This window comes from Ylistrum balloti, unplaced genomic scaffold (assembly GCF_031769215.1).
Source record: "Ylistrum balloti isolate Yb309-2 unplaced genomic scaffold, AGI_CSIRO_Ybal_v1 Utg369936, whole genome shotgun sequence".
NCBI classification, from domain to species: domain Eukaryota; kingdom Metazoa; phylum Mollusca; class Bivalvia; order Pectinida; family Pectinidae; genus Ylistrum; species Ylistrum balloti.
Genome location: NW_026782046.1, coordinates 772,662 through 796,276, shown reverse-complemented (window position 1 = coordinate 796,276; position 23,615 = coordinate 772,662). Strand labels below are relative to the sequence as shown.

The window sequence follows — 23,615 nt, the reverse complement described above, 5'->3', positions numbered from 1 at the left end:
ACACATAGCGGCGGAAGTCAAAGTAACCAACACATAGCGGCGGAAATCAAAGTAACCAGCACGCAGCGGCGGAAGTCAAAGTAACCAGCACATAGCAGCGGAAGTCAAAGTAACCAACACATAGCAGCGGAAGTCAAAGTAACCAACACATAGCGGCGGAAGTCAAAGTAACCAACACATAGCGGCGGAAGTCAAAGAAACCAACACATAGCAGCGGAAGTCAAAGAAACCAACACATAGCGGCGGAAGTCAAAGTAACCAACACATAGCGGCGGAAGTCAAAGTAACCAACGCATAGCAGCGGAAGTCAAAGAAACCAACACATAGCGGCGGAAGTCAAAGTAACCAACACATAGCGGCGGAAGTCAAAGTAACCAACACATAGCAGCGGAAGTCAAAGAAAGCAACACATAGCAGCGGAAGTCAAAGTAACCAACACATAGCAGTTTAAGTCACAGACACAAACATTTAGCAAGTCTTTGGTGATCCAGATTTATCGTTCTTAAAAGGTGATAATTTTTTTAATCGACATGCGAACTTTATTTCAGAGTTAAGGATGCCCTTTGTTACGTTTTGTTTGACTGAATAAATAATGATTTTAATATGTTGACGTCATGCCTTTATTTACTGAAATAACAGCGCCTGTGATGTCATGCAGTTATTGCGTCACATTTAAAGCAGAGCTTTTAGTCAGTCATGGGTTCGGTAGGCGTTATTTAAAATAATTACATGTGGATGACGAATTCAATAGATAATATCTAATGAAACATATGAGAGATGAAAATGTTTTTTATTGGTAAATGGTAAATGACATTAATTTCAGTATTCATTTCGATTTTGTGGCTATACTTGATGGAAGATAATATTTTTGGTGTAATATGGACTAAACATTGCCGATGCAATGAGAAATATATGGACTGTAACTGATATGATTTTTAATATCAAAGGAATAATCTCATTGATAGATAACCTGTAAAGTATATATATATATATATATTTTTTTTTATCTTAGTAGTTTTTATTTCAAACATGGCTTCATGAAACGAGTCTTAGCAGATTTTATTTTTGCGAGCTTTGGCGAGACGAAATTCACAAAATCTCATATTAAAAGAGAAAATATAAATTTTAACATCTAACACAGAAATGCTACAATTTGAAAGTTTTAACAACAACAAGAAGCGAACAAAGAACTGAATCATAATCTAAACTCAAATTAAATATATCTAGGGCAAAATATTAACAAAGATTTACAGGAGAATCGCGAAAAAGTTTGAGGAGAAAAATACCAGATGTTCCGGAAATGTAAATGTCTTCTATTTCATCGACGACACCCACAAATGTCAAAGGTTAAGGATATATTACACCACTGACATATTTAAAAAAAGATATCGGCGTATTCGCTGGATAACAGGTGCATAACGTGTTCAATTTATGTATTAGATTGGAGAGTTTTACTAACAGCACCTTTGTGATAATGTATATATGGTCGTGTTTGATATAAGTAGATTGGTAGGGATAACACGGGCGGTATGAGTAGGTCAGAAACAGAAGAGAAATGTGATATTTGTTGAGAATAAAATCAAATATAAAACAAGTTACTGTCATTTGTTGATTATAACGACAAATACAAGTTGTTAATTCATTTCAGATCGTGTTTCTATATATTTCACGTGCAAGTTTAAATTTAGGTCCAACACTTCATCCATTGAACGTTATTGCTTGAGTATTTCAGAAAAGATCTGGAATGGAAACAAAGTAAAATTGTAGATCAAATATGATGTATAACGAAACTTCCTTTCTCGTATAAGAAAGTAAATATTTCTACTTTGATGCGTTTTTCAATAACATATCAAAGCAGTATAAATTCTAGGGTGCTATGAAATGGCAATGTTGATGACGTGTCGGCTGTAGAGGGCAAAGCCGACACTGTATCATAAACAGAAAATCTAGAATGATCTGTCACTACAAATAGTATCTTTAGACCAAAATTTCATTAAAAAAATCAAATGTAATCAAAATCGTGAAAACAGAACGATTAAGAGATTAATTTCAGTTTTGTCTGGGGTTTCTAAATCAGTTTTGCATCATCAGTAACAGTAACGTCATAATGGACATTAGGTGAAAAGCCTAGATCTTTGGATCTGGCTACTTGCCTTGGTTTGGTCTGAAACAATTTTTGTTCATTGTACCTGCAGCGCTCTTCATGTCGTCCTTTAATTGTAAGATAAGAAATCGGTATTTACCGAAGAAGTTTATAAGTATATATTGAAATTTTTTAAAAGTATTTTTGAATATCAATATTAACATTTTTCTGAGTTTAAAGAAACTTATACAAGCAAACATCATAAATTTGGAGTTTTTTGAAAGACATGATTTCCAATAGAAAATATAGATAAATGATCAAATATACATTGATATTCACAATCTGATAAGCTAAAAACCATACATAGCACAAACATTGATTTAATTTGTATATAGCAAATCGACCTCTATACTCTGAAAGGATCGAACTACTAGTGGCAACACTTAACTCACATATATTTTGCCTATACTTTACAAAAAAAAAAAAACTCTTCAGAATGACGAACAAAGTTAAGGTAACAGGTTTTGTATTTTCTATTAGGAGTGAAGTTGCTGGGCATCCTGCTTTATATCACACTATGATGATATCATACCGCTTAACACGACAGAAAATAATATAAAAAATACGTCACTAAAATAAAGATGGAAATCTTATTTATATAGTTAAATATATGTTCACAGCAATAACATGGCTCACCCTCCCAACTCATTCTTATATCTACAAAATCCGCAGTTCGAATCATTCTGAACATCGTCCATTGACATTATCCGGAACTGTTAATGTTATAATTCAACATCCGGTTCCGGTAGACGCGCACACTATATCATACTTTGTTCCGTCTCGTTTGTGTGCGTAGGTCTCGTGTTTCTGCGTGATTTATGTATTTTGCCGTTGAGCTGAAGAGTTTCTCGTCCATTCAGCATCACCGTACTTCCCCGATTTATGGCACTGTCGTCGGAGTATTCTCCCAACTCACTCTCCTTTTCAGAACGTCGACACGCACAAACGCGGAAAAGTAGTCTGAACTCCCTCTTGAACTTCTCCTGAAACGAGAACAATGTAAAAAAAAATTCTACTTGGACATGAAGCCGTGACTTCTTGAGAAAATATTGATAATTTTGATCGAGATAATCGGCCTTGTCAATGCCAGAGGTTTGTATAACCACGTGACTAGTTATTTCCCAGCCTAACTCAATAACTCTGTTTTGTAATATACCTAACACATCTAAACTCAATAAAACACATGTGATAAATATCTATTGTTTTGCAATATGATTGGTTGACAGGGACTATTTTGTAGAATTTAGTTTGTAATGTCAGAAACTGGTAGAAACCCCCTGTTCAGGTAACACTCATCAGAAATCTACACATTAATACATTTAAGTGCTTTTTATTTTTGTTGTCTTGCGTAATGAAAAACAGCAATCACGTGGCTTTTCCTTTTAATGTACATCAAATTGTGTCTTCGGGAAAACCATTAAAGAAATCGACTCCAGGAAACGAAATACATATCGAAATTGATTATGTTTTTTGTTTGCCGGAAGGAAATCCTTGTCAAATCCCTTGTTACCTAATACATTACAAAAAACCCTTTCTACTACATCAATGGGTGTAGGTATGCAGTAGACAATGAGAGTGATTCATTATCCTAGCTACGCTACGCAACATTCTTTAGTCTAGGTTAAACAAATCCATTTTTCGATTGCTTGTGAGAATGACATATTTTTTCCATTCGGCCATTTCGTTCCTTCGCTGCTGTCAATTTCAGTAACTTTTAATCAATGGAAACTGTTGATAGCCCTGTGGGGATATACAGACAATCTGTACAATGGTACGGTATGTGATGCTTAAAGGATTGCCACTGATCAAGTTTTATATCATGACTTATATATTCTGTTATTACCACCAAAATAAAACAAATAAATAAATAAATGGATCAATGTGTCTTCGACTGGAAATATCTTTGAAGTACAAAACAATTTTAAGAACTAACGATGTTCATCTTTTTTGATGTATTTTCAATTTTTGGGGTATCTTAAGTATTTGAAATATTTCTTGTCTAACACTTTGAAAACATTTTTTCGTCACGTCACTGGAATAAAATCGAAATGTCGGTGTCAGAACCCATATTGTAGTCGTCAGTCTGGATTACATTTTAATTTTGTTGTTTTCAAAATCTCAAATAATTTAAACTTTGATGGCTATGGGTTATTTTGATGTATCTTATTTTAGTATTAATGGAAATAAAAAAGACGTGTCTTTGTATATGACGAGGTTCATGTTGAATGTCTTTTATGTCACCTATAAAGCACGACACCAGGGTAACTTTATTATGATAACTCCCTGATTGACAGAGTATCCTATCTGTATTGGAAAGGAAAGACTAGTTTTCCTCTTGAAAATCCATCAGCTTATAAGCGCTTAACTGAAACGTCTATTTCCGCCAGTTTTAAATGTTTTCTGTCAATGTGTTAATTTTGAATGACACTTGCAATTCTCTCTATGGCACCAAATTGTATGGCTTGTTCATTGTGAATAGCGGTCAAGAAAAAGAGTTTAGTGCGAATGTCCAGTCATGACGAACGTATTCAATTACCGATACTAGCGGTCAATATCCCGTAAACGGACATGTCAGAATTTGAAGACCAAACACGATTGAAAACGGCTGAGTTGCTATCAATTTTCTTTCCAATCGTGGCAGAATACATACTGTCACACAGGCGTTGAACACGCAGTAATGCGAGGTTACACATGCATGTCAAGCATACATGTGTGGCTAGCTATGTTCAAGGATTCAAGTGAGTGCCAGCTTTTCAAACGCAGGACCATTTTGAATAAGCGAATTGTGTTATTTGCATGGATATAGCGCCATGTGCAGCAATTTCAATGCTGTTGTGGTGGCGCTGTACTCACTCTTGCAGTAGACAAACAATCAACTGCAGGTTATTTATTTGTTCGACATGCGCAGCCTTGTTAACGTTACAGCACGAAATAAGTGGCCAAAATCCTAGAGTTTAATTGTATAGTCATGACAACAAGCCTGGGCGTCATCTCAATCTAACGACGAGATATTCTACTGTGTTACAACTATTTGTCGGGAGCTATATATCATTGTGAAGCTGTTTCAGACTTCAGCCTTACAGACGATCTCAGAATCCCTAACAGCCAGCCTAGACAACCGACACGGATCTTTTCCTTTAAATTAATACTTCTGCCCGTATCACATCAAATCCATCCTAAAATCGAAGGCAATTGCATCTACAAAATGTCAAGTATCTTAAACGACCAACTAACTGAGAGAAACCAACATGTTTGTTTCTCACTTATGGTGGTAGATATTAGGTGACAGAGATTAGCTTAAGAATCTTTTATAGGAAGTTTCAAACAGCCCAGATTACTAGCATGTTCATATTTTACTGTGTTACAGCTCAAACCCGGGAACTATAAATCACGGACTTAAGTTGTTAATGCAAGAACCTTTTTCTTTTTCGAATTATTTCTTTCATTGTTTGCGTGTTAGGTTTATCGACCGCTCCTGAGACAGCCAGTGTCATTTGGAGGCGTTGTCGCGGTATATAAATTAGTGACGACCTCACTGATGATAATGTAGGAGGTCCGTCGCATATTATCCAAAACAAATGAGTTGAGAACACAACTACAACAATAGAAGAGGGACGGTGATCTCGTCTTCCTGGAAAGTACAAACTACCCCCAGCAGGAATCGAACCAAACACTTTGGATCTTCACCTGGTGTAATATCAATTGAGATATCAGCCATCTTGACAACCTGTTTACCCAGTAAACTCAGCATAAATTCTTTTATAATCTCTTGAAAGATGATACATTTGTATACGGTCTTTCCTGATATTTGAATCACGTCACTATGAAGCTTAATTGATGACGTCACTAAAATTGTTTTCAATGTCAATGGAGGTGTCCAATTTAAGTCAGCCTAGGAATCGTACATTTAAGTCAAATTTGATGAAATATGAAATTCTTCCAAAAATAGAGAATGTTGCAATTTCATTTCCAGTCAATGTTAGTTTTAGTCAATTAATACCCGTATTTCACTGACATGGCGGAATTGTTTTGATTTAGTGACATTGAATTGTGGGTTATAAACCTTTGAGAATGCAGTGATCGCACTTTATGCAGATGGATTTTAGTCCCCAATGTTTAACATTATACATCTGAATAATTGTACGCTTCAGAAAATACGCATGCACATGACTCTATTTTGAAAATAATGAGTTATTGAATTATGTCTTTATTGTGCCTTTTTTTCTTTATTTTGACATTTTTGTTCGTTAAATTTCAATTTCACTCAAGTCGGTCCCAATACTAAAGGCCAATATCATCACTAATGTGACCTGGAATTACGAAACTGCTGGGTGACGCAGGTGAAATCCTTGTATGGCTATGTACTTTTCAATTTTAAGTTTGACGTTACGTGTGTGCTTTTTTCATTCTATATCAATCTAGAAATAAGAATAAACTAAATCTGTGTCGGTGGATTGTTCATATCAAGTTTTCGACATGATGAAGAGCTCGGGAAATAAACTTTCCCTGAAATTCCTGAATGTTATGTCATCGTTATCGTAACGGTTGAGTTAACATTTACTTATAGCTGATATTTTTTGACAAGACAAATTGAAGAAGAAAAGCGAGATTTTAAAACAAATTTATGAATTTAGAAAAAAATGATAATGATAATCCATCTATTGTTTTCTAATCGTTATTGCTTTTGTAAGCGCTCTCATGTTTCCCTCACATCCGTAAGGGAGGCTTCTGGGAGGTGAGTTGAGGGCACATTTTCATGTTATGTTCATATTCTGTTTTCATTGCTATATATGTTTTACTATACATGTACATAAATACATCTTACTTTTGTTTTGCATGCCAACCTTTCAAAAACTTGACCCGAGAGTCATTTGTCCCTTGCGACTAACACATTTCTGAAACGTACAAGAATTATGGCTAAGACCAGCTCAGAAATAAATGGTCCCCAAATGAATAATTTTAAAACTTATATACAGGAGGCAGTATGAATAACTTAATTTTAGAATATGTGAAACTTTATCACCTCATTATTTACATTCGTGATCAATTGTATGCGACTTTTACTCGAAGATCTGTCATCAAGCATAAGAGTACAACGAACATTTACGACAAAAAAGGAGTTGTTTTTACCCCAAGCCGAAATCCTTTTAAGTAGAAAATTTCTGAAGTGTACTTTTGAGAGTGATCCTGGATAACATTAAATCCTGTTCAGAGAGAGTCAAACCGTTTTGCGAATCCTAATGTTACCCAATTGCACAATGTTGTTTTTCAAATGTTCAGTTTGGAGACAGCTTTCCGTGAGTGCAATTTATAGAACAAAATTAACCACTCAATGTTTGAACCTGTGGATAAGAATGTCATATAGAGAGGATTTTTATTCCGTTTTAAATACCACCTAATCAGCGCAGAAAAAAAAGATAATGTTAATTTTTGCCGCCTTTACAAATTACATTACAATATAACAACGCATATAATTATAATTTCATTTTTGCAAATGTTTAAACTCAACAGTGATGAGAGATAAAAGCAGAAGAGTAAAGTGTAATATTCTTGTCTTGATGATATCAATTTAAGATGACGTAGCAAGATGCCTACATTTGCAAAATTAAGAAAGGAAATGTATTTTGGTCGATATAATTAGGAACCGTTACTGGAATATATCTCAACTTCTCCAATGTACCCTTTAAATGCTTATATACAATATGCAAATTCCATAGTTAACATTAGAGAAACACGTTATTTAAGGAAATCTTAAAAAAAGTAGAGCAACATGATTGAGTTGATGCTGGAGACTGATCAAGGCTTTGTGTTTTACGGGAATCGGAACAAATGCTTTATTACTAAGAAATCGCCATTTCTGTCTTTATGGTCTTTTCCTCCGGATTGCAATTTTTACTGCTAATGAGGTATTCACGTTCTTTATGAAGTAGAACATAACTTCATTTTCATATTAGACGGCATGTTTAATGAACAGTTTTTTTTTTCAATTTGCCGCTCTTTCTTTTCATTACCATGTGGAAAATAAAGTATCAGGAAGCCTTTCTATAGATAGATTTTACATTTATCTAAATAGGAGATTATATGGCAAACTGATTTTTTTTGTTTCGCTTTCTATTTATATCCCTTTTTCTTCAAAGTTCGGTGAAACAAATATTCTCAGCAATAAGTCTGTTCTTCGTTGAAGAAGTGATTGATAGTCAATGTTGATTTTTTTTCTATTTCAATAATGAGAGCCTATCTTCCCTTTCAAATCTGATGGTTATATTCGAGTTTTTAAAATTCCTTTTGGGTTTTTTTTAAAGATGAAACAGGCACCATGGAAATAAAATCAATTGAATGCATAATTTAAGTAAAATAATTTTAAGCGATAGGAAAAACCACGAAAATTTACACCATCAGAAGATAATTGCAATATCCTTTTACATGAATGAATGGTATCACTTTTGACTATAGAAGATATCTGATATTTAATGATGTACTCACGTTAAGAAGACCGTAGATAAACGGATTGTAGCAGGAATTGGACATTGCTAACCAGTTTGAACAAAACCATATGATGTTGATATACTTGTATCTGAAAAAGAAAAGCCATATGATGTTGATATACTTGTATATGAAAAAGAAAAACCATATGATGGTGATATACTTTAGGTAGTTTACTTGATTGATAAAATCTTTGTTTTGCTTAAAAAACATTTGTTGTCCTTATACAGGAAGGCTTTCACTTGTCACACACGCTCCAAGATACTATGTGGACGTAGATGATGCTTGTTTGTTTGCTGGTTTCGTTGTTGTATACCTTTTTCTCATTTGAGAACGTGTCATTACTTACTTGGATTGACCAAGGTTTACATGACAGGTGTAATTCATGATGCAGAAGACGCTACCTCTTCCAGAACATCTGGTCATATGATTTACGATCTGACAATATGTCTTTTCACGTCTATCGGGGGAATCAAATCGAACCCGAGTCGTCTAGGTGTACGTGATATCATACCAACTCTACTAAACAATGACTATGATTGAGAGAGATAATGAAAAGAGAATTGTAGAGCACGGACTGAAACAGACTATATCGTGTCTGCTAAACGTTAATGATGAGAGATAATTAATTGTGATATATGTGATCAAGAAATATACAACTTTTAGGCAACAAGATCACATATAAAACATTGCTAAAGAAGTATATCACACATAAAGTAACATCAAATACTTGTACATTGAACGATCTGCATCTGTTGAAGGTGATAGAACACAGCATGATTTGGTAAAAAAGAATGTTTCATGTAGGTGTGATTGGGGGCATTATCAAATATTTATGTGACAAAAATCTCTCTTTTTAGTAGATTTATCGGAGAATTCAAAATGAAAAACATTCTGCATTTCATCAGCTTAGAATACACCACTTCTCAGCTTCATGTAGGTGTAGTAGATTTCATCACATTACATTTACTAAAGGACACCGTCGCAAAGCATCGTTTATTACACACGAAACATAACTATCAGATACGCCCCCGTACAATTGTCATAACAACGTCATACTGCATGTTTAATAACACGCGGTGAAAACTAATTTGATGTGAATACTTTCTAAAGGTCTCAGAGGTCGTCGACTGCTTATATTTCTTTTCCACCAACAACAAATTTACATTTGTTTTTGTATTGTTTTGCTTTGATTTTTCTTCAAGTTTCTTTAGCCGCAGATGTGTTGCTATAGGTGTGAATATATCATTGGGGAAATTGCTGCAAATAAATATTGTATTGGAAGTGTTCGTGCAGAAAACATCATGCCTTGTGTGCAGGTCTCATACCATCTTGGAGAAGTTTTAAATCACATCCGCCAAAAAAGGTCTTTTTCAGAAAAATTTGCCAGGTGATAAAAATTATGTTACTACATTAAAATCAAATTACTAATTGGAGCAGACATCAAATATTTCATAATCGCATTTTAGGTAACGGTTAATTTCTGTAAAATAACTACACCTATTAATTTAAGTTTTTAACTAGCCTTTATCATGCACAATTGAATGATGTAAAAAGAATGCCTAGGAACATATTAAAAATGTATTACTTATGCCTAAACGGCTGTGATTATCGACATAGCTTGAGCATAGTGATTGATGACGGCAGAGAAGCACCTCGGAGGATTTGTACTTTGTGTACAGTACATGTAACAGACCATGGGCATAGAGAACGGAAAATGCATCCATCAATCCCCCACTCAATGCGCATTGCTTAGACTGGACAATATTTTGACCAAGACGGAAGTGATTAAGGCTAAAGAAATCATACCATCTATTCACCAGGGAGAACTCACGTTGTGCTTTTGACAATCCATGGTCATTACTCAGATAAAACATCTTTCCGACCTCATTTGATTTCCCCATCACTGCCAGCAATTACAGCTCGGCAGAACAATGGAATAAAAATGTAATTCCCAGTGAATGGAAGGGGAACTATTGTAGATTTTTTCTGTATACTTTTTTAAGCTTAAGGCTAATGGATGTCTCCGACGAGACGTTGAATTCAACTCTGCGTTCTATGATATATCTTCAATGTGAAATCACCATTACATGGTTTGAGTAAAAATCGATTCATTTCAATCTCAATATGTTTAAGGACTCCTACATAAAAAACTCAGTTTTTCTCATTCTGTTTCATTGGAATTTCAAATGCAATCAGTGATATGTATCATTTTCGTTTTATTTCCGACAACAATGAAATACAATATCGAAAAGACAGCCGACTTCAGTGGGAGGATTGCCTGACGTGACCTTCATCTTTATACCAGAGATTGAAATTTCCGTGAAAATTGTTTGGAAAATCAGATACAAATTGTCGGTCATTATTATTCGGCATTAAGAATTTATCTTGATTAAAAATTTTGTTTTTCTCAGATCTCACTAGCTATTTGAGAAATGCATTTTTCAGTGTTCCTGTTGATATGTTGACAGCTGTTTCGATGTAATTAAAATCAAAGTTGTCCATCTTACTATTCTAGTCACTGGAACTCATGCAACGATCGTTATAAAACGGTTAGATGTATTTGTGACTATGTGACGATTCGCCATCAACTCCACCTGATCTACAATATCATCTTTTAAATAACTAAACGAAGTTTTGCGTTTAAATGCCATTTTCCTTGACACCTAACCATGTCGTAACGACAAATGTTTCTAAGTCTGAGGTTGATGTACTGGGAAATTCGAAGACGGAAATTAAGACATACTAAATATAGGGATACGTTTTTCTGTTCTTTTATTGCATGCGGATATCAATGAACAGCTCTCCAGGGAAAACTCGACAAAATAAAAAATGGTATTACCGATTGCTACCTTAATGTATTTCATACGAGTGTCTGTCAGTGTATAATGGTGATATATGGTTTTGTTAGTTTACTCAGCTTGCCTACAACTAATGCGAAATTTAGAAAAAAAATATAACGTTTTAGATTGCACCACAAATCTCGAATGTTTCATAAAAATATTTTCTCAATCAAATACGAATTTTTTTATTATTTTCTCTTTTGCATCAGCTTTGATTGCGTTCAGAATGTTTTCTAGCTCAATTTATATATGTTTGTATGTAATTTCTATGAAGTTGTGACTGTAACGTGGCTGTTATGTTGTTTGAGGATAAGGAAACATCCGCAAGTCATCCAGAAAATCTTACGGCATTTTGTGGTTGTAGTTCGTATCTATGAACTATCCATAATATAATTTCCTATAGTTTTTTTTTCTGACGGTTGTTCATAAACCAGCTTCTGCAAAACTGGCCGTGTTCTTCTGAAGTATGTTTCCGTGATTTGGCGGTACGAGTCTAGGTAAGGATACAAAATTTTGACTTGTGTAATCCCGAACGTTAATAAAAGTTGTCTTAAGCGTTGTTCTTTTTTGTAGTCAACAGAACCTTGTATCAAAATCTAACCGTAGTAGTAACAGTCAGGCTTTATAGAAAACGTGTTGTATCGATGCACATTTCCTGTAGTTATGACATCCAATATTTCAGGGTCGGCAGATATGATTTACATGTGAAAACAATGATCAAATTTCAGTTCACGCAGATGGAATGCATTGGTCATCAACGATCTTCTGCAATTTTTGTTTTGTATTCATGACCAAATTAGGGTTATGTAATTACATTAGTTCAATTATCAGCACACATTACAGCTCAGCCAGTCTTCGATGGATTTCCGTTATCCTAACAAGAGTGAAGTGTACAAGTCATCAACACCCCAAGGAGGGGAGTGGGATTTACATATTCCACAATTAACTTTGGATTAGAGGCTAAACTTGCCTGGACCGGCCATTACTCTGTTGGGAATCATAAAATCGACTGTTCATAATTAAGTGTTGATCTACTGTACCAGACTGTCGTTTGTATAAAACCTTCCGACTTTCAGCATCACAAGTCAATTCGTGAGATCAATAAAGACCTTTGAAAACCATGGAATACCACCTTGTATCCAAAATCGTAATTCCAACACAAAAGTGAATCAAACGATGAAAAAAAATCTACATTAAGGCTAAGGTGCTGAAGAGTTTTAGAGGTAAGATGTGCCTTCTACTTCATTGACGAAACTGCCGTGTAAATCTAGTTCAACCAACATAATGTCAATAAAAATCGGACAAAACAAGAACAAAAACACATTACCAACTGCATACTCATGCTATTTTCTTCAATATATTTCAATACCCCACTTCAATAATTTTCCCAAACATATACGTTCTTGGAAAAGAACCTTCCAAAAACAGGTTTTTCTATCGATTAGGATTTTAGTACGGCTGTGAATCGTCCGGAAAAAGGATGAATAGTGCTTTGATAGACGAAATGCCTTTTTAAGAACTTATGTTCTGGGAGTTCTTCAAAACTTCATTTCAACACTTCCGCTTCTCGATTTTACTTTCCTCTTCAAACAGATTAATGCAATCGAGTTGTAATTGAACCGCGATATCACTTACTGCCTTATCTCCTCTAACACCATCGTGACAGCTGTAAGTAATTGATGAAAATTCCCCATTCCCCCTGTGATGACTGCATCTAGGTGAACAGCACAGCCTTGGTTTCACTTCAAGTTAGTTAGTACTTCATTGATGTTAAACAAGAAATAGATCACTTTAGGTTTTCTTTTTGGAATAAATCTTAGGTGACATAAAAACAGGTAAAGATGATTAAACAATACATTAATATATTTTCCTATTCTTTATTAATGCAAACTCGACAAAAACATTAATCTGAAGTAAAGACATGATGAAGGGTTTATGACTTGGCCGAGATGGTTTTGATAAAATCAAGAGTATAATTGTTAAAAGAGCGTGTCTCTCAATTGTGGAGGATGAGGGCTGGGGCAAAACCTTAGCATCATGGCAGTATTCGTTAAGTATTGCTTGCTATACTCAGAATCACGAGTTTTGTAGTTAATATTGACAAAAAAAAAAAAAAAAAAAAACCCACAAGGTTTCGAGAGATGCACAATGGAAAGATTTTTTGGTTGTCAGAATGCTTGTCGAACATCTTAACTCCTTGCACTATATAAAGTTAGATGTGTCCGATATATGCCCAGATGTCCAGTGGTTCCGCTGTTGGTAACGTTATTCTCGTTTAGAAACGTGATAGTACTTACTTAAATTGATTAAAATTTGCATCCCAACTGTTGCCAATGGAGATGAAGACTTTTGTCCTTTTGGAATATCCGGTCTTATTTTTGTATTTTTCCGAAGGTATCCCTTAGAATTTGTCTTTTGTTAATATTTTCCATAATTTCATCTGTTGTGAAATTAAGATTATGTCAATACGATGCTATTTTCTTGTAATTAAATTGCAAATGTAATCCTACAGATATGTTTTGTGGGTAAGCCACATTCCAATCTGACAGCATTTCGGCACATAAGCTTCATTCATACAAAATATGATGATCTTGTCCCTGTGAAGGATTTAGATTTTGACATGCTTCAGTTACTCTTTGCTGTGTAATTTCATTGGGTAAAGAGTACATTCTCGTTAAGTCTTTTAATCCGCGTGCCACTCTCACACTTCAAATGTAAAGTTGACAATGAAAATTGACGAGTCACATCTTGTTGTCGTCACTGAGTCACGGGACTAGCACATGTCTCTTCCTGTTTACCCAGAGCATCAAATCTTGCCATTAATTCACCTTGACTTACAAAGGTTTACACACATACGTGCACTCTGGTTCGAATCCCCAATTCAATCATGAAATTCAACGATAGAGAGTTCATAAAATTCCAAGCCGAAATTAGACATAGGGTTGATGTACAGTAATAGAACCGTATGTCCCCAAGTACAGTCCAAAATACTTATGCCTGGCTTCTAAATTGGGATTTATTCCAATATTTTTATCTCTCGGCTGCCCTTAACGACACCCATAAACCCGGCCTATGTTTTCAATGGAAATTTTCTTAACAAAGCGTTCTTAACAAGTGTCTTAATTTTTGTGAAGTAGCGGGCGAAAAAAATAATAAAATGCAAAATAAACAAATAAATAAATGAATATATAAGTAAATAAATTATTAAATAAATAAGATAAATGATTAAATAAATAAAAGGTAGGTGGGAAGAATGTTTAAAAAAAATCCATTTCTGTCAAAATCAATAGATACGAAATGTTCGAAAGGTTATAAAAAGTCAAAGTGTTTTAAAGATGTTTCCCAGGTTGTGCGTGCACGCCATCAATCCATTGTTTTAATGTCAAACATACAGAAGGCATATCTTTTACAAAGCACTACACCTAATCAATAATACCAGAAAGGGCCTCACAATAAAATCACAAACGAAATAATATGTGCTTATGTGTTTTGCGTGACATTTAATCTTCCTGTTATCTGTATCAATTTTCCTCACATGGTATCTGACTACAGAGCTCTTTCAAACAAGGTGTTCCTCAATTTAAATGGAACGGAGAAGAAGTCTTTTATTTTCATTTAAAGGGGTTTTCTACAATAAATTGTTTAATCAGTGCTCATACAAGGTAATCTTAAACGTGTTTCATGCCGGCGCCTGAAAACCAGTACGATATATATCTTGAACGCCTACACCATCTTTGGAATCTCCTTGTTCCTGTTCACGATTTTCGAGAAACATCGTTTCCATGATTTAAGACGGAGTAAACATCGAAAAGGCATATCATGTTAGTGCTGTGTATGTACGTACGTCAGCGGAGAAAAATATTCAATGAAATATAAGATTACTGAAATTGACATCTAGATTCATTTCAATGTTTACAATTGTTCGTTTCAGGCGTTCTTGTTTTATTAAAATCTACCGTAATGAACTTCCGTTAAAAATATTATATGATAAATCAATATAAAGAATATGAAAAATCAATCAAAAATATGATAAATCAATTAAAAATATGATAAATCAATATTCAATTGTGATAAATCAATATTAAAATATGATAAACAAGATGTGTTATTGCGTTAATGAAACACTATGCACCGGTCGCAACAACATTAAAATCACACGGTCCTGGTACCTGCGGGAAAGTCTTGTCACAAGGAACACACATGTGAAATATCAAAACCCTACCTCTTATGGTGCAATAGTTATGGTAAATGCTATTTTTTTCTTTTCAAATGTAGGTCAAAGGTCACAGTCAAGGGTCACATAGTCGAACGTTTTTGGTAACACCGGAAAGGCCCTGTTACGCATGCCAAATATGATAGTCCTATCTTTTACGGTGAAATAGTTAAGGGCAAGATTAAAATTTGCAACACACAAACAGCGCAAAATTAATATGCCCCCGATCTTTCGATCCGGGATCCGGGGACGTAAAAATCAGAGTATACAATTCACCTGGAAGTGAGTGAATCAGAAGTAACATTGTCGTTAAAGTCTTAAAATCAAAATAATCAAAGCAAACAATTGTGGTATTCTTAGCCCTGTCAATCAGCCTTGTTCATTATCTAGAGCCAAGAGGGAAATATATACGTATATTTATAAATGGGTCTGTCAAAATGCCAGAAATTCGACCAAAACAGCACAGGCATAAATAAATTGGACAGATATATTGGAATTAGAAGGCAATAATTTGTAGGACAGAATCGGGTTAGTGTTCTGTTGTCCGTCAGTCGCTTTCAGATGTGGAACCACTCGGAATTGGCACCACTTTCCCACCTCATGGATTTGTCCCTATTTATTTCAATCTATCTATGCCCTCTCGTATCAAGTTCCTTTAAATGTGTTTACTCTTGTCTTTTATGTAATCACTTATCAAAACCTTGTCAACATAGAAAATACACAAGAGATCTTTCCTGGATATAAAAAAATATATTATTAAACTTTCTGAAATAAAAAAATATATTCTGTATTTTATATATTTTATAAACCAAAAGTTTATCAGGGCCGTTGTCATTATTTAGAACGACCACTTTTTGTATAACATTCCTACAGCAAAGGTGCAGCGTACTCAAGACAGGATGTAGAATGTAAGTGTAACGGGCAGTTAGTTCACACACTGCTGTCAAAAACGCCCCTTAGGGTCCTGTCAGCCATTGTTAAACAGTGTGTAGTTGACTGATAAATCTCGAGAAAGCGACAATGTAGAAGATCCCAGACATGTGTAGAATCAATCACATGACAGAAATATACAGGGAACGCGACAAGCATCCGTCTCTAAAGAATTCAACTGTTCCTTCCTTCCTCACAAATCTCTCACGCAATTGGTAATATCACTTCTACAAGAAACAATAACAGTTTTAAAGGCAACTTTAGCTCCACCAGGCGTTTTTAAAGAAACAATTCCATCTTAAAGAAGAGAAAGGAAGGCTGAAATTTGATACTTTAGGTCCACAGACATGAAAGGAAAAAACCTCAGGCTGACCACATGGTACTGAGTATTGATCTTTGGCTTTGTGATCAAAGATGGCCGCCTTCAAAGTGTTGTTACTTACTTAAACTCACGTGTACAAGATTTGGCGAAATTTGACTCTTCGTGAGAAAAACACAAATCAAAATACTAGAACAAGTACTGTCCAGGTTCATTATATCATGATGTGTTGCTATAATTATATAAAAAAAATTCATTCAGAATCTACATATTTTGAATTTAAGCCAAAATCATGCTTAATATTTTTGTTTGAATAACTTCTAATTCGGAGGTGAAATATTAATTATCAAAGCTTAGTAACAAACAAATGTTGGTACACTTTTTCACTGTACCTGTCCGTCTGTTAGCATTTCATTTTTTCACTGTACCTGTCCGTCTGTTAGCATTTTACTTTTTCACTGTACCTGTCCGTATTTTAGCACTTCACTTTTTCACTGTACCTGTCCGTCTGTTAGCATTTTACTCACCATAAACAGAATCCAGTCATGTAAACCAAACGATACAAGTTTAGAGAATGGAAGGGAAGCAAAAATGTTTGGTTCATAGACAACACCATGACTTGGTTGTAATTGTAACTGAAAATATTCTCATTTTTTGAAAGATTTTTTATAATGTATTTACAATGTATTTACTGGATATCGGAGTCAAACGTCAATATTTTTAGAGTCGTCTCTAAAAACACATACGTTTATTTATTTATTTACTTACTTATTCTATTAGCTATTTACTTTGTATGTTAACCACTAGAAACAAAAACAAAAAAAAACAAAAAAAAATTCTAAATATTGAGGAAAATAATTCAGATTCTGTTATATATATATAAGGGATTATCGAGACCCCTAGATTTACACTACCGTTCTCAATTATAGTTTATAACTTTGTCTCTGTTTTATGTATATGATGCAACTTAAGCTATATTTTGTGTCTTGATAAAGATTGCATCGAATTTTTTTTACAATTCTTTCGTCCGTACTGTCGTTATTACCTCGTATCGATAGTAATACCCATCCATCGGACATTTGTTTGTTAGGAGCCAGTGTTAATATAGGACCATACCGTCGTTATTTATTACTACCCAATATATACAAAACAGACGGACGAACGGACTGACGGACTGTACAAATGGAAGACTATCTTTTATCAAAGACATAGTTAACCACATAAAGCAAATAGAAACAAAACAGACGGCAGAACGGACTGACGGACTGTTTAGATGGAAGACTATCTTTTATCAAAGACATAGAGCTAACCGTTTGAACCCACAACATACGATGCAGACGGACGGACGGACGGACGGAATGAAGGATTCATTACAGAGGCATTCATCAAACATTGGAATTACCTTTTTACCATTTAGATATGAAAGAAATACGTTTTCCCGAGGGTATGGTATTTAACTCCTCTCCTTAGAACATTTCAATAAAGGGATATATTGTGTATTAGACAGGCGTTAGACGTGTTTGACGGCAGAGAAAGTATCCCTTATCTGTGTTTTACAGAGGTTTGACTGACCTTCGAAAAAAAAAATTAGAAATAAAAAGTAGTATCATATCTGTTTTTAACCTATGACGTCATATTGCAGCCTGCAGATACTCTAATCGACAATTTGGAGTGGAAAACAAAATATATGACAGTACCCTTTATGGTGTTGTGTCAACAAGAGTAAAACATCGCATAGAAACAGGGATGGTATACGCCTCCTTTACTACAGATATCTATATAAGTGTATAGGATGTGGTGTTGTGTGATGTGTTATGGTTCGTCTTTTAGCTTTGTTGCGAACGGAAAGACCTTCAGATAAAAACATCGACTGAATCTTCGTAAAAATGTTAACCCGGCGGAGCAAAAACGGACGTTTCAAAGTGAAACAAAAACAAGCAAAATCAAAGTAAATTATCGTCAAAGCGTAGATTTAGGATATAATCTTTTTCGTTGTTTCTGTGGCTCTTAGTCAGACACTATAGTGAGAAGCTGATCTGTGCCTCGGCATGAAACCGTAATTGACAAATTGTAAAATCAGCACCGCCGCACATTAAGATCAATTCCTCCGGCGGCCTCGCTTCTCTCCAAACGGACTTCAAATTGCCTCTATTTTTCCTGGTGCATATTTCCTTTTTCATAAGCAATTCATGAAACACAACAAGAATTGTGGAAGACATAAATATTTCTTGTCAGGAACAAGAGAATCAGGAAATCACAAACGGATGATAAGTCAATATTTATTGTGGTATTTGTCTGTTTTCTTATCAGGTGTAAACATATATACACTGATACCAACTATTAGCCAATACGACTACGATAGGGCGCTATTTTACTTCAATCCGATATGACGCTACATCACGACATCCCGATAAGAAGCCATATAACGATATGTCGACAGGACGCTATATCACGACATCCCGATAAGAAGCTATATTACGATATGTCGACAGGACGCTATATCACGACATCCCGATAAGAAGCTATATTACGATATGCCGACAGGGCGCTATATCACGACATCCCGATAAGAAGCTATATTACGATATGCCGACAGGGCGCTATATCACGACATCCCGATAAGAAGTTATATTACGATATGCCGACAGGTCGCTATACACGATATGCCGATAGGGCGCTCTCTACTAAAATCTTACCACGTCCATTTTGTCTACTGGGGTCGAAAGTATACCAACAATGGCCTTTCTACGCAGATCACAATTACACGAACAAAATCCTTTCTACATTCGCAATCATACCAACAAAAGCCTTTTCTACAGTCGCAATCATACCAACAAAAGCCTTTCTACAGGGGTCGCAATCATACCAACAAAAGTCTTTCTACAGTCGCAATCATACCAACAAAAGCCTTTTCTACAGTCGCAATCATACCAACAAAAGCCTTTCTACAGGGGTCGCAATCATACCAACAAAAGCCTTTCTACAGTCGCAATCATACCAACAAAAGCCTTTCTACAGTCGCAATCATACCAACAAAAGCCTTTCTACAGTCGCAATCATACCAACAAAAGCCTTTCTACAGTCACAATTATACGAACAAAAGCCTTTTCTACAGTCGCAATCATACCAAAAAAAGCCTTTCCACAGTCGCAATCATACCAATAAAAGCCTTTCTACAATCACAATTATACGAACAAAAGCCTTTTCTACAGTCGCAATCATACCAACAGAAGCCTTTCTACAGGGGTCGCAATAAAACGTACAAAAGCCTTTTCTACAGTCGCAATAAAACGTACAAAAGCCTTTTCTACAGGGGTCGCAATCATACCAACAAAAGCCTTTTCTACAGGGGTCGCAATAAAACGTACAAAAGTCTTTTCTACAGGGGTCGCAATCATACCAACAAAAACCTTTTCTACAGGGGTCGCAATAAAACGTACAAAAGTCTTTTCTACAGGGGTCGCAATCATACCAACAAAAACCTTTTCTACAGGGGTCGCAATAAAACACAAAAGTCTTTTCTACAGGGGTCGCATCATAAAAAAAGCCTTTTCTACAGGGGTCGCAATAAAACGTACAAAAGTCTTTTCTACAGGGGTCGCAATCATACCAACAAAAACCTTTTCTACAGTCGCAATGAAACAACCAAAAGCCTTTTCTACAGGGGTTGCAATTATACGACCAAAAGCCTTTTCTACAGGGGTCGCAATCATACCAACAAAAGCCTTTTCTACAGTCGCAATAAAACGAACAGAAGCCTTTTCTACAGTCGCAATCATACCAACAAAAGCCTTTTCTACAGGGGTCGCAATCATACCAACAGAAGCCTTTTCTACAGTCGCAATCATACCAACAAAAGCCTTTTCTACAGGGGTCGCAATCATACCAACAAAAGCCTTTTCTACAGTCGCAATCATACCAACAAAAGCCTTTTCTACAGGGGTCGCAATAAAACGAACAGAAGCCTTTCTACAGTCGCAATCATACCAACAAAAGCCTTTTCTACAGGGGTCGCAATCATACCAACAAAAGCCTTTTCTACAGGGGTCGCAATAAAACGTACAAAAGCCTTTTCTACAGGGGTCTACGTACGATATATTTTCTCTTGAAGATGAATACATTTTTATTTATATTTCCTTGATATGAACGTAATGGCTGATTTAAAAAGTCAAGGTTAAACAGAAAGTGATATTTGTCTTCCACGTAGTGATAACAAAAACTGGGTGTTTGTAAACACCTTGTCAGAATCTATAGATGTATGACCTTTGATGAATAAAAAGATATTTTCCCATTTCCTCTCACATTGCTAAACGGAAGTAAATCCCATATGATAAAGTGCAAAGCTCGAAACACCCGCGGAAGCAGCCCTGTTGCCAGACTTACAGAAATTGCTTACAATCAATAGTGATTATAAGGTTTGATGAAAACAAAAAACAGATGCGATATTTTATGACTTCTGATAGTTCCACAGTCACATTGACATTGACGGGTTTGGCATTGAAACGGTAATTGGAAGCTTCGTGAAAATAGCAAAGGGTGCTTTTAAAAAGCTAGGTTCATGTTGTGGATTCCTTGGCCTGGTACGGTGTACATTCATGTCAAAAGAGAAATGACAACGTTAGCGATTTTTTTTCTACTTTTATCATATTACTTTTTCAAAATCTGCAGGTTGATGAAAATGGTGAGGAAATTCTATGGTCTCCTTTAAGTGATCGCATTCAGAAATATGTTATTTCTTTGTGTGATATGAAGCTGGACGTGCTTGCTGCTCTTTAGTTTTCTGTTGGTTCCGTTGTTGTAAATTTTGTTCTGGTTAGAGATCGTTGCATTTCTAACTTGGATTGACAAAGGTTAATATTGCGGGTGTCGTCGATGAAGCAGAATACACTTACGCTTCCCGAACACCTGGTCTTATTCTCCTTGTACTTTTTCAGGAGTCTCCATGTAAATCTTTCGTTTGTTCATATTTTGCCAGAGTTTTGTGGAATTTGTTGTTGTTTGTTGTTGTTGTTGAAATTAATTTCCATCAAAGTGTCATCAATTCTGGCTGTCATTCCGATTTATATCTATATTGAACTAGAATGCCTGTTTACACTTGAGTACCCATTCACATATCAGCTTGAACTACCAACGGGTTATATTTTTGCGGATACATCTGCTGTCAACATACAAAGACATGAACGTCATACTTGTTTGTCTATTTGTTCCCATGTTATATCGCCTGTGAACAGTCCGGATCATTCTGAGACGGCTTCCTGTGGGAGCTAGTGGATACCTCATTGACATATCGCATGTCTTACAGCTCAATTAGGGTACTGCGTCTCTCCCAACACAACCAAAACAGAACAGACCGATCCGATTTCTCAGCCTCCCGAGAATCATGAAAAAAAACCAGGTAGAGGTCGTCGAACTATGTACCTTAGATCTTCATTTGAGACCGTTGCTCTATCGACCGAACTAAAGCACCCAATCTGTGTTCTGTCTAAACGGTTCGAACAATAAAACAAAAACAAAAAACAACAAAACATGGCTATATTACCCTTTTCTGGAGTTGACTACATCATAAAGAGCGATCAGGTACACTATCTAGGGACACATCATCTTCGATACTCCAGTGGTAACGACTACTTTATCTTTCTACACCCCTGGAACACGTCATGACAAAACGTTTGATTGGTTCTAGTAGAAAAAAACAAATGCTGATTCGCTCCCTTTGAAGATTTCAAAGGAGCGACACCCAACTTCAAAGGCATTACAATATACTGTTATGTGACCTCAAGATTCGTTTTATGTACATCAAAGGATCAAACTAGCCTTTTTTGTCTTGTCCACAAGGTGTCGCACACGGAACCTTTGATTTTGTTATGACACGTTCCATGGATACAGGGAACGAAAGTGATTGTAACCCCTGGAGTATCGCGGATGGGGTCACATACTATCAACTGAAAGTGATATGAAAGGAAAATTGAAATGGCAATGATAATGAAGGTGATATAACTTTTTTAGGAGTAATGAAAAAATGAACATCGAACGATGTAATGATAAATAAAAAAAAAACCATGGCGTTGAATGATAATCGTCTGTGTTTTACTTACTTGTTAACTTCCACGTAGAGTTCGGACAGGACTTGGTACACCTGGAGTGGCATCCAACACAGGACGAACAGGCAGACAACGATTATCAGCATTTTCACTACCTGTAAAACATTAATAAGAAATGGATAAAAATTGTAACTATGTCAAATGTAGTAATAACATTCACGATAGCCGTCAATAAAAGCCATCGAAATTAAGAATCACAAAATATCTCATTTAAATTAATTCAGAGTGAAACATACTGGCAATAAATTTGGAAAATCTGCTAGCGCCTATTTTGTTCCCTTGTTTGAACACGGCGGGTGTCATCGAGGAAGCATGATAAGCTTATTATTCTGAAACACCTGGTCTTTTATCTTGTGTGTCCGTGTAAATCCCTCCTTTATTCATATATTATAATAGTTACATTGAAGTTTAGACTTCCTTAATTTTTTTCAGATGCAATTTGTTCCAACATATCTATTAGACGACTGGTGCGTGACAGAATCTTAGGGTATGATATGTAGTCTACTCGTGTCCAGAACAACGAGCAATCGCCAACCAAAAGGATTTATGATGTTAGATGGCAGTGCCACATGTGACTGACTAG

At 35.5% G+C, this 23,615-nt stretch overlaps 1 protein-coding gene across 1 annotated transcript in view; it reads right to left on the bottom strand.

Moving 5' to 3' along the window:
• Window positions 1-2,901: 2,901 nt before the first annotated feature.
• The window catches only part of LOC132547171 (RYamide receptor-like), a 78,338-nt gene continuing 57,624 nt past the window's right edge, over window positions 2,902-23,615 (bottom strand). Inside the window, exons 2-4 of the mRNA XM_060210926.1 lie at window positions 23,027-23,127; window positions 8,627-8,717; window positions 2,902-3,126 (exon numbers count right to left, since the gene is read on the bottom strand). Of these exons, the coding sequence (XP_060066909.1) occupies window positions 2,902-3,126; window positions 8,627-8,717; window positions 23,027-23,127 (417 nt within the window). The remainder of the gene's footprint in view (window positions 3,127-8,626; window positions 8,718-23,026; window positions 23,128-23,615) is intronic.